The following is a 12,675-nucleotide window of genomic DNA, read 5'->3' as shown; positions in this document are numbered from 1 at the left end:
TTAGGAGACTTTTCAGCCACAATCTATTTGAAAACCAACCATACTTATAATTGACAAGATACATGGAAATGTTCTTTTATCTGCAATTTCTTTTTTACTCTCCCCCTCCTCCCTGTTTTCTAGTAGATAAGCTAGGAGAGGGCAAATTGCTGCTCCTGGAACTCCTGTACACAAGAGGACACTGGTGAGCATAATGGAGAACTTGCTTTTAATAATCCTTCTCTACTGTTTTTTGCTTTTAATAATCCCTGTCTACTTTTTTGCCCACATCTACCTCTCTCTGTACAGAAGGAGACCACAGGCATAATTATATTGCTATACTTTCAGACTTGCATCAGTAAAATTTCAAGAAAGAAAACAAACCAGAGCCAGGAGGATTAGAATAAATCTGTATCTGTGGGCTGAGGAATTAACCAAGTGGAAGGGCCTTACCTTCTCGTGTTCCCCACTATCGCAATCTACCATTAACCTCCAGTTGCAAATGTTTACAGAATTTTGTAGGAGTTTTGGGGGGTAAGATATGTTTTTTAAATTTTAAAAGTACTAAAAATTAGAAATAATTTGGAAAATCCTAAAAGTACTGTATAGGGAATAAAAGTCATCCATAATTCTACAACCCATTGATGACTTCAGTTAACATTTTGAAGTACATCGTTTCAATTACACATGTAACATTTTTATCCACAAATGGACTCACATTATACGTACTTTATGTTTTTTTCATTTGTAATATGTAATGCGAACACCATGTCATTATTTTTCTTTAAATAATTTAAATTTTTGTATAATATTTCACTCTGTAGGCATAGCCTAAGGTTTTGTTTCCTTTTGAAAGTGTTTAAACCATTCCTGCTGTTCCATTCAGTGAACAGCATTTAAATAAAATTTTTTATGCATATCCATGATTAATTGTTTAAGGTACATTGCTTCTACAACTGGAACTTTTGATAAAAAATTTAAACTTTTTAAAAAGCTTTGATATCAATTGCAAATTCTCCATTCAGTTCCAAAAAGTTGTGTCAATTCATACCCCTTTCATCAGTGTGAGGTCTCTCTATTAAAAAAAAAACTGCAGTTTTTGGTTCTCCTCTTCATAAAGAATCATCTTTTCTTTTTATTAAATATCTTTTCAATATTCTCTCTTCTAGCTTTTGTATTCCCTTATTGATTTCTATTAAGTTTCAAAACCATCATTGTGTTAGATTTATTTTTACACCGCCTTGAACATTTTGCTGAAAACAGTTTATAGAATCTTCATGAAAGAAAATTGTGTTTACTCAAAAGTTGTGAACTCATTTAAAAGCAATATATATTTGCTGAAAGAAGGAAAAAATATTTATTGCCTAATACCATGTCAAGAACCCTGGTGGATGCCTGAGAAGCACAAGATGTGATCCTTAGGGGCCACATGTTCTTAATTGGAGAAACACAGCCAAGTTCACATACTCTGAAGAGCAGTTTTTTCTCAACCTTGTTTAGACCCATGTCCCCCCAAACACTGTCTCACTATGTCTAGTGTATCACTCCTCTCACTAGCCAAGTAGAGTTTACCCAGCTTTCTTTCTGTAGTTCCTATTATAAACTACAGAACTAGATCCATTGAATGTGCTCTTTCAGATTACCTGTGCACATATGCACATCCCATGCTAATATGCCTTCCCTCCCCCAGTGAAGAATGACTGCCTTAAGAATCACCCAAAGCAGGACTTGGAAATTTACTATAAGCACCTAAGATCTGGACAGATTGTCAATGTGATCTGGCTCGATAAAGCTCAAGGCAAAACGTTTCTCTTGGCAATGACTTTTCTACAGTTGGAAGGCCTATCAGTGCCTCAGACCTTGGTGCCATCTGTGCCTCCTTTCCCTCTTCTCCAAGCTACCCCTGGGCTGCCATCGACAGGTAGTCAGCTGGCCCCTGCTCACCTCCTCCATGATGTCCTCACACCAGCATTCCTGCTCCCACCTCTCTTTTGCTTTGCTCTTTACGTAACATCCAGCTGATTCCCTGATTCCGGACATCTTGCTTCCGAGGTTGGCATTCTGCTGTGTGCCCCAGTAATTGGCTCTCCTGCTCTGTCCCTCACTTTCTCAGTCCCCACGTTGCTGCTTGTCATCCGTGTCTCATAGACCTGATGTCCTAACCTTTTCTCACTGGAATTAGGGCCCCATATCTTCTACTGATACAGTGTTGTGCACAATGACTGGCCAACACACTGTACATTGTAAATATTGTTGAACGAATGAATGAATTGGAAGCATTCTCTTGCTTGACTTTAACTTTATATCTTGGGCTTAGTTGAGCCATGTTAAGACAATACTCATATTTCATGTGTCTTTCTTTTCCCCTTCATATCCCAGATTTCTTATTTTGGCTTTCTACACTAAGTTCTGTAGTAGACACTTTGCACATGTTATTTCTAATCTTCACAGCCATCTCGTAAGACAAGTATTACCATCTTCATTTCACATATGAGGAAACTGAGCATCCAAGAGGTTTGCTAATTTCTCCAAAGTCACTCAGTGAATCAGTGGTTGACCTCACTTCTCCATGGAACCACTCCCAGAATCACTGTCCATGGCTTAGTTCTTGAGGTGCCTGCACTTTCTTACTTTGCCCTTCCCTTGACTCTTATTTTATTCTGATTGAGCACCACTGTCTTTGCCTGAATCCCAGTTGAGACAGAAGGAGCGATGAGGGGAGGACAAATCTGAGAGGTCTTGCCAAGGTCTTGACATGAGAGATTGAGGCTGGGGACTGAAGGAGATAGAAGAGCCAAAGGTATCTCCACATCTTCAACCTGAGAGAGCAGAACAGCAGTGGTGTCACCAAAAGAAATGGGTAATTGGGAAGTCTTATTCCTGTAGGTTGTTAATCAGATGGTGGTTGGAGTTCCAGTGGCTCTTTCCTCCCTGGTTAACCGTGGCAATGCTATTAGTTTTTCTGAGTCTCAGTTTCCTCTTCTTTGCCCTGAGCATCATCTTACCTGACTCTCGTGTTTGTCATTGGTTTGCCTATCAAATGATGCAGTACATACGAACATGCTTTGTAAGGGGTAAAGCTGTACACACGTTAGCTGTCATCACTGTTGTCAGGTATGTTATTACTAAAGTCAGATAGTAAATGGAGACACCAGCTTCTTGAGTAAAATATGTCTATGCCTGGGGTCAACAGGCTGTGACCAAATCTGGCCTGCTGCCTGTTCTTATACAGCCCATTGGAATGTTTTCCAATTTTTTGTTTGGCTGAAAAAAATCAAAAGAAAAATATTTGTGACATAAAAAGTCACATGAAATTCAAATGTTGGTGTCCATACATAAAGTGTATTGGAACAGAGCCAAACCCACTTACTTATGTGCCACTGTTTATGGCTGCTTTCTCAGTGCAACAGCAGAGTTGAGTAGTTGTGACAGAGATTGTACAGCCTGCAGAGCCTAAAATATTGACTACTTTTAATAAGAGCTGAGTAGCCCTGGCCTGCCCAGTGCACATTCCTACCTTTGCTCTCTGACACTGATTTAAGTGCAGAATTCCCACTGAGCTTAAAAACTGAGAAAGATGAGAAATAAAGGTAAGGAGAAAAATGTGAATTCCCTGGCGGTCCACTGGTTAGGACTCTGCGCTTTCACTGCCAAGGGCCCAGGGGGTCAAAAAAAAAAATTTAAAAAAAAAAGGAGAAAATGTCAGGTTAGAAGTAAACTTGATATTCTGAAGGTGTTTTCCTCTCTCTTCTCCCAGACCTCCCCCCAAATAATAGAAAATACATTTAGCAAACAAAAATATTCTCTGTTCCTTTAATGATATGTGAGGGATATGTTTGTGCTCTTTTTTTTTGTATTTTTAAATGAATGAGAATAAAAATAAGACTATTGCTGTCATTGTGTTAATACTGTTGACACATTCACTGTATTTCATACAATAATACCTTCATTGTATCAAATTAACTTAATATATGAAATATAAGTAAGTTGCCAAATGAATTTAGCACAATGAACTATAAGTAAAAAGATGGCTATTTACATTTTCTTTTCTTATTTTCTGTAGTGAGAAGCTGGATGGAAAAACTAAAAGACAAGGTAAGAGAAGTATTTTCTTCCTTTGGATTTATCTTAGAGGGCATGGCTTTGTCAAGTAAAAGATCTTGAGAGTCATGGAGCTTTATTTCATTATTCTGATTATGGTAATCTATGCAAAGATACAGGGCCACTTCCAGGTGCCCAGCAAGAAAGGAGGTCTTCCCTTTAAGGTCTGTATAATACAAGGGATGCCTTATTCTTTGGAGTGCCATTCATACTTATGGAATGTAATTCCTGGTATGTACAACTGAGTAACACCCTTTACATATCAAGGTGGAGTTCCTTTTAGGGAATTGCAGGAGTGTAATCCCATTCTAGTGCGCATTTCATGTCCCAGTGCAAGGATCTTTTAAACCTGATCTTCCTATATGAGGAAGAAATACCTTGGATTTTGGAAGGCATTGATTTTTGTGACCCAAGGACATAAATTGATGGACTTGATTTAAGAATAAAACTTTGTGATGGAAAGAGCATCCTTAAACCATAGTGGGAGGTGGGATTAAAAACACCTGAACACCTAAGCACTCTCCTTAGGCCCACTTTTATGTAGTCTATCATAGTGCCACTGCTGAGTGATGAGCTGACCTATCTGGAATGGCCAACTATAGAGAAATATTTTCCTATCTTGCATTAATTCTGCCATCAACATTTGTGACTGACAATATTAACTTCCTTTCAGGTTTATATTTTTCATTTTCTTTTAATTTTCAATACTCTCTAAGGTTTCATTTTTGGTACCTTGTAATTTCAAACTGGAATTACTCATAAAAATATTGGTGGAATTCTGAACTTGCTGTAGTCTGTGTCAGATCCAATTACTATAAACCAGCTCAGATTTCACTGGGGGTTTAGTTAAATGGAAATCGTTTCAACTGCCAGATAGGAGTTAACTTCCAATTCGCCTGTCTTAGAATACACATCTGTTGATGGTATCTCATATCTTTTTTTATTATTTGAGGTCAATTTCCCCCATATTTGAATGATTAATATTTATTTTGCTACAGTTTAATGTTAAAGGATAAAAGAAAACATTCAACTGCAATTAAAATTGTATAATTATATTAATTCTTCTCACTATTATTTTTCTGCTTCTCAGTAAAATTTAGCATATATAGTTTTTGAGAATGAGATTATTTTATGTTCATATATATTTAAAGTGACGTTGAAGAATTTTAAGCCTGTTGACATCAGTGGAGGCCATTTTGGTATCTGTACTGGGTCCAGTTGTCTAAGGGAGGTGTAATCAGAGGACTTAGCAAGATTTGGGGTAAGAGAAGTGCAAAAGTTTAGAACTGAATATATTTACATTGATAGTGCTTCTTGTTATTTTTCAGGGGAAAATATAATGCAATGAAAAGTAAACAGGCTCTGGTTGTTTAATCTAGGAGTCCGTATATCATTGTTTCTATAGAAAATATCCTTCTGAATTACAAAAATGGACAAAAAATAGACTTAAGAAAACAAATGTTGGCATGTAGACTGTTTAGAAGTTGGCTGTTGCAAAGTTTCTTACCTGTATGTATATATAGCTTCACTACTCCATTTAGAAATCTGTGTAGCTTTGGAGAAAGGCTGTATTTTCTCTTCTTGTGGACCATTCCTTCTTGTCTCAAAGGTCTGGTACGCTCTCCCTGCTCCATTTCACCAAGAGAAATAATTTTATTTATGGCCTCAGTTTTCTGGACTATTTTGAAGTTTTTCCAGCCCTCTTTTCATTTTATTCTGTAGTATTTTTTCAGTTATGTCTTAGTTTTAAAAAATTGGAAGAAAAATAGTTGAAACTCCCACCGGGTTGACTTGCTTTATGCCTTGTCTACATTTTTTTTTTAATTTAACCATTTTTAAATTGTAGTTAATTTCCAATATTGTATTAGTTTCAGGTATACAGCAAAGTGATTCAGTTATACATATATATAGATTTCTATTCTTTTTCAGATTCTTTTCCCATATAGGTTATTATAGAATGTTGAGTAGAGTTCCTTGTGCTATACAGTAGGTTCTTGTTGATTATCTATTTTATATATAGTAGTGTGTATATGTTAATCCCAAACTCCTAATTTATCCTTCCCCCTCCCCCCGCTACCTCCTTTGGTAACTATAAATTTGTTTTCTATGTCTGTGAGTCTATTTCTGTTTTGTACATAAGTTCATTTTTATCATTTTTTTTAGATTCCACATATAAGTGATATCATATGTTATTTGTTTTTCTCTGACTTACTTCACTTAATATGATAATCTCTAGGTCCATCCATGTTGCTGTACTTGCCTTCATATTTTGATTTTTTCTTGGAGGGACTCAGTCTAATCAGTCCCCTCCCTCTGGGAGTGAAATATTATATACTTACTTGATACATACAATCATATGTGTACACACATATATGTATATATATATAAAATATATGTATACATATCTTCCTCTCTCTCTCCCTCCTTCCTTTCTCTTCCTCTCTTCCCCCTCTCCCTCCTTCTCTTCATATGTCTAGCTAGCTAGCGATCATCTATAAAAGTCTCGTGAGTCATTATCTTCAGAAACTCTTTGAGAGTGAAACTATTGCCATTTTGTTGACAGTCACAGAGTCCCTTAGAACTGAAAGCTAAACTACATATTTAACTGGCTCTTCAGTCAACCCAGAACATCTCAGTTTAGCTTCATTTAATTGGTCCTGATATTGGTTTCCCTGTTAGTTAGCTGGACTCTAGAAAGGGTGGTAGGTGTTCTAAAAAGTTCTGAATTATTCTCTTTGTTGTTATTGTTTAGTCTTCCTATATTAGTTAGGATTAAGATCAGCTATGAGTGACAGACAACCCCCAATGACAATGGCTTAACCAAGAGAGAACTTTGTTTGTCTCTCATTTGTGAGTCTGGAGGTAGCAATCAGGGGTTAGTGAGGAGCGACATTGAAGGCTCAGGCTCCTTCTGTTTGATGCTCCATGATTTGTGACCTTTATTCTCAAGGTCATCTCGTGGTCCTGGATGGCAATTAGGTCTGTACTCTAGCCAGAAGGAAGGAAGAAAAAGGGAGCCTAAGATATCCCTCCCCCTTTAAAAGGGAAGATAAAGACACTCTGCCATTCTTAAAGGGGGGAGGGTGGGTAAAGGCTCTGCTCCCCCCTTGAAGAGCATGCTCTGGAAGTTGCACGTGTCACTAATGTATCGTCTCCTTAGTGAGGCTTATCACATGGTCACATCCAGCTGCATAGAAGGCAGGGAGAAGTAATCGTTATTCTGTGCCCAGCCCAGATGGAAGGTTCTATTGCTCTAGAAGAAGGGGCGAATGGCTATTGAGGGACAGTCCCTATACTCATTCCATCATTAACCTTCTTCCTGTTTAAATGTCCAAGTTAGTGATGCTTGTTTGACAAATCCTTACCTGGCTACCTATTGATGTATTTTTTCAACATCTATATTTCTCAAAATTGAAGATGCATCAAAATTTTAGTTGTATAATACAGGCCAGCCCTGTTGTTATATCACCAAGATCGTTCTATTTCTTCTAGCTTTAGGAAATAATCCAGAAAATGGATGATCCAGCCTATACTCCATAACAGTGATTCTCATGTATAGTCTGCACCAGTAGCATTGCATGACCTGGGAGCTTGTTAGAAATACAAAATCTCAGGTCCCTCACTAGATCTACTGAATCAGAAACTCGGGAAAAGGGATCCAACAATCTGTGTTTTGACAAGTCTTGAAGGTGATTCTGATGCATGTTCAAGTTTGAGAACCACTGTTGAATAGACATCATAAGGGTACTGAATTCAGCAGACTTTAGGCAGTACAGTGTATCATATGGTTTTCTTATTGTTTTCTTGAAAACCAGTGTTTCTGAACAAATACAGTATCCTGAGAAGGAAGTATACCTTTCTCATAAATATAAAACAAAACAAACAAACCAAAACCAACCAACCAAAAAAAAAACAGCTATATCTAGTAAATTTTATCTTAACAATAAATTTTTTAATTTTCAAACTGTTTATTTGGAAATAATTTCAAATTTACAGAAAAGATACAAGAATAAGGATAGTACAAAGAATACCCCTGTTCCTTTTCTTCAGATGCACTTATTCTTCCTACGTTACCCCATTTCTATCTCTGCTCCTTTTTTCTGAGCCATTTGAGGGAAAGCCGCATACATCATGGTCCTTTTACACCAAATACTTCAGTGTGTATTTCCTATAAATAGGAATATTCTGTTAGCAAACCATAATACAGTTATCAGCTTGAGTACATTTAACATTGATATCATACTTTTATCTGTTCTGGCACCTGGATTTCAGTCTTTTGGTTAACAGACCCAAAATCTCCATTATAAATTCATTTTTCTCCTCCATTACAGGATCTAGTCTAGGGTCATGTAACACATTTAGTTGTCAGGATTCTTTAGTTTTCTTTAATGTGGACCACTTGCATAACCATCTTTTGTCTTTCATGACTCTTGATATTTTTTTAAGAATACAGTGCTTTCTACCAAACGTAAGGTAGATAGATAGTGGGAAGCAGCCGCAGAGCACAGGGAGATCAGCTCGGTGCTTTGTGACCGCCTGGAGGGGTGGGATGGGGAGGGTGGGAGGGAGGGAGATGCATGAGGGAAGGGATGTGGGAACAGATGTATATGTATGACTGATTCACTTTGTTATAAAGCAGAAACTAATTAAAAAAATAAATAAATAAACTTAAAAAAAAAAAAAAAGAATACAGTGCTTTAAAAAAATAGAATATTCAGTTTAGGTTTATTGGACATTTCCTCATGATTAGATTCAGGTTATGCATTCTCGGTTGGAATATGCACAGATGCAGTTGTGTTCTTCTCCGCAAGTTACGTGTGGAGGAATGTGCACGTCTAATAATTCTGGACAGAGAAAAGGTGCTAGGCAGAATTTATAATTTCATATGCACGTGTCTTACTTGTTTTCATTTCTACAGGAAACAAGTCATGGGCAATTCTAAAAACAGAGTTTATTTTCAATTAGTCAGTTATGTATAAGGGATGGTTAAATTATATTTGAAGAGGGTAGGTTGCTTTATTCCCATCTTGTAATTTACTTGTAATTTCAAAGCACAGGCAGATCACACACACACACACACACACACACACACGAGGGAATAAATAGAGGAGAGAGATTAATTGCATTTTTGTGAAGTCTACATGATTTAAAGCTCTAGAAACGAGAAGCCTCAATGTGTAAATAAGAAACATGCAAAGAGTGACACATTTTGTAGTATTCATATTTTTGGTGTGGGGTTGAGTTACATAGTGTGAGGAGACCCACTCAGAGGTTGATCAAGTTGAGCTTCCAAAAGTTCAAATATCATCCTTTGAATGTATAGCTCTGTAAAATCTAATCTACTGTGCTTAAAATTATCATACATCAAAAGATATGTATATTTCCATGCACTGGGAATTGTGATGTAAAAAGAAATTCATAGTTCTGGTGAGAGCAATGGAAAATTATAGACTTTTATAAGCCTTTCGTAGATCTAGAAGAAAGTTTGGGTTTCTGTAAAGCATATTAATTTGTTGGAAAATAACTGAGCTTTGTTTCTTGGGGAAAAACACTTAGTATGCTGAGGAACAATGCTATGTTCTCAAATTAATGGAAAAAATTCCACATTCTGCTCTAACTCAAGATTCTGGAAAACAAAACCAGTGAATGAGCTGGCTGTGTACAAGAGGATGCTGCAGTTTTGTAAGGGCTTGTCCCTTTGATTAATTCTAGAAATGTTGGGAAAGCATCATAGCCTGCTTACTTCAGCACTTGTTAGAAAACTTTTATTTTTTGTCCTTCTCTGTTTGGGGCTCATTCTGAAAGATACTGGAAATAGTTTTTGCTATATTAAAATTTTTAGAAATAGTCAAGTAAGTGAACAGACTCATGGTTTTTCCCCCATAAAATAATGTCTATCAAAAGTACTTATTACAGCACTTTTAAAATTGTTAACTGTTTATGTTTTTTTTCTGGGTAGGCTTCTAGAAGGGGCCATCGTGGAAGGTAAACCAGTGTCATGTTCCTCTATGAAAGGCTCTGGTTATTCATCCACCTCTATCCCTTAGGTGTCATATTGGCCAAGATGCAGGGAGCACCCTTAGGGTGATGGCCTTACCTTGAACTTGGGTTGGTCCTGAGCTACTTACTCAAGCCCAGGGATGTGTGGAGATCACGCTGCTCTCTTAGGACTGAAGTATCCATAGTAACACCTTGGGGATGTTGGAGACCCACATGCGTTTGAAACCTCCAGGCTCTTTTGGAAGTACCAGTGTTGTTAGCAGTGATCTTTGTGCCCCTCTCTGCCACTTTCTTTCTTTGGGGCTGGGGACACTCAGAATTCCCTCCCAACCTTCAACTTTGGCCTTGTCCACTGGGCAGATATTTTCTTTCATATAAATGAATCCATCCACATTATGCGCAACTGTCTCCTCATCCTTGTCTTTTTGGCCTGGACTCCAACACCTGACAACACCCTTTCCTTTGCAGGTCCTTCTCTTCCCTGCTGTCTCCAGAAACTCTCACTTCTCACTCGCGTACAAGCACATTCCTCTTTCCTTTCTTACTGTGACGCAGCTAAGATCGTGAGAGAGGACCTACCAAAGTCAAGGCCCTCCTTCTGCCCTCTAAGAAGCACAGTATTCCATTGGGCACCTCAACTCCCCCTGGAGCTTGACTCAGGCTGCTATTTCCAATTTATAGCATTTTAATAGTCCTGGCATTCTCAGAGGCTTACTTCATCCATCTTTAATACAAATTATATTTCTGTCACCAAAACCTGGTGTTGACAAATGTGCATAAGCAAGTGGCTGGTGGTGCCACTAGGTCTGGCTGATTGATTCAGTACTTCTTCTACATATTTGAAATATCCAAAAACAGTCACATCTCTCCCTCTGTTGCCTTCTGTCTAAAAAGTAACTTTATTCCAGGTGCTATTTTGTAACAAAGCAGACAGGAGATTTCAAGGTGTCTAAAACCTGCTGCCCTCCAGCAGAACTGAGAAACCCAGGGCAGCAGTCTGTTTAGCATCCTAATGTGTGTTTCTTTTCCTGTGCAGGCTGGCTATATGTCTGGGATGCTGGTGCCCGTAGGGGTTGGGATAGCTGGAGCCTTGTTCATCTTGGGAGCACTCTACAGCATTAAGGTTATGAATCGCCGAAGGAGAAATGGCTTCAAAAGGCATAAAAGAAAGGTATGGAATCAACAACAGCAAAACCTAATCAGTTTCCGAACATTCTTCGCTTTTCTAATTTGCTTAATAAAGCACACGGGGCTTAATGATGCATGAATGGTACTGATGTGCCCAGTGGTTCTGATTAGCTGCTGCAGCTGCTGCCTCGGCTTGGTTTGTTCACGTGTCTTTTAAAGGGGGCCTGTTCCTCAGCTTTGCTCTGCGGCAGAAGGAGTTTAATGCTTTTCCGTTTTCTTTCCCCAGCAGAGAGAATTCAACAGCATGCAAGATCGAGTAATGCTCTTAGCTGACAGCTCTGAAGATGAATTTTGAATTGGACTGGAATTTAATTGGAAGAGTCAACGATCTTATTATTTTATTTTTTATTTGAGGGCAAAAAAAAGAGAACAGCATTCTGCCATGCTGGGGTTGTCAGGCCATCTGTTTCATTATCTGCTGGGTAGTAGATTTTTCGTGTACTGAGCAGAAAAGGCATGCTGTGTATGAACTGTAATATGCAGTATTTGTTTTTATTCTGTAGTGAATTTTCCACAACCATGGGCTACAACTCGTAAATATGCAGCATACATGTTGTTCAGTAGGAGTTGCTAGGTTAGGTAAATATTTTGTATTTTTCGACATTGTCTTGTCCTTGGTTTGGATTACGTGTGCTGAAGTATAACAAGTATTGCTGCCAAGGCACACTTGACTCTGAAATAGAAATCTTAACAAAGAAGAACTTGTGATGACTGCTCTACCTACTTGAATCCCTAGGCTTGTGGGCCATGGCACATACTACATTTGCATCAAAACTAGCAGCAACTCAGAGTGAAATCTTTTTCATCAAGAAGATCTCTCAGCACATTAGGATATATATAGAATTGTTTGTACCTTACATTATGTACTTGTCTCCTGGTTTTTATTATTTTTCCCCTTCCCTTTATTCTTATTCTTGGCAAAGAAAAAATGCACTAGAAATAATGCATTAAATTGACTCTCGGTCTTAATGTAGCTTGCTTTCTTAAATAGTGTAATTGAGTCCAAAAGACCTATCAATAGATTCTTACATGTTTATCATTAAGAGATGTCCTTTTTGTGTATCATTCACTTTGTCCAGAAGAAATGAGGAAGAAATCAAGAGGAAAAGGAGGATAGATAATCTCCCAGAGCATTTATCTCTGCCATTTGGCTCTGTGCTTGTGTGGCTACCATTCTGAATTATTCAAAATGTTGCTTTTCTGCATCTGTGGTCTTGGCCATGCAATGATTGGGCTGCCACTGGTCCTCGTTTGGCTTTGTTAGAAAAACACTTTCTGTGAAAGGAGTAGACTTGGGGGCTAGAGTCCTGGCACATGACGGAACTTATGAAAAACCAGCCTGTCTCAGGGCATCTCACTTTGGGTGATGCTGGACTGTGTTAGATCATTTCTCATTTCCCTTGGAAT

The 12,675-nt window shown here is 38.0% G+C and overlaps 1 protein-coding gene across 2 annotated transcripts in view; it reads left to right on the top strand.

The window, feature by feature from the left end:
• The window catches only part of ARMH4 (armadillo like helical domain containing 4), a 122,956-nt gene extending 110,871 nt beyond the window's left edge, over nucleotides 1-12,085 (top strand). The window contains exons 5-7 of one of the 2 annotated variants that reach the window (XM_081229418.1): nucleotides 4,043-4,074; nucleotides 11,117-11,251; nucleotides 11,495-12,085. In XM_081229418.1, the coding sequence (XP_081085544.1) occupies nucleotides 4,043-4,074; nucleotides 11,117-11,251; nucleotides 11,495-11,563 (236 nt within the window). In that variant the 3' untranslated portion in view covers nucleotides 11,564-12,085. Of the gene's footprint in view, nucleotides 1-4,042; nucleotides 4,084-11,116; nucleotides 11,252-11,494 lie in introns of both variants that reach the window. The other variant, XM_081229417.1, reaches the window with a different exon arrangement.
• Nucleotides 12,086-12,675: the final 590 nt, after the last annotated feature.

This window comes from Mesoplodon bidens, assembly GCF_964165515.1.
Source record: "Mesoplodon bidens genome assembly, chromosome: 3".
NCBI lineage: Eukaryota > Metazoa > Chordata > Mammalia > Artiodactyla > Ziphiidae > Mesoplodon > Mesoplodon bidens.
Note: the sequence above shows the minus strand (reverse complement) of the source record. Positions and strands in the feature narration are given on the sequence as shown.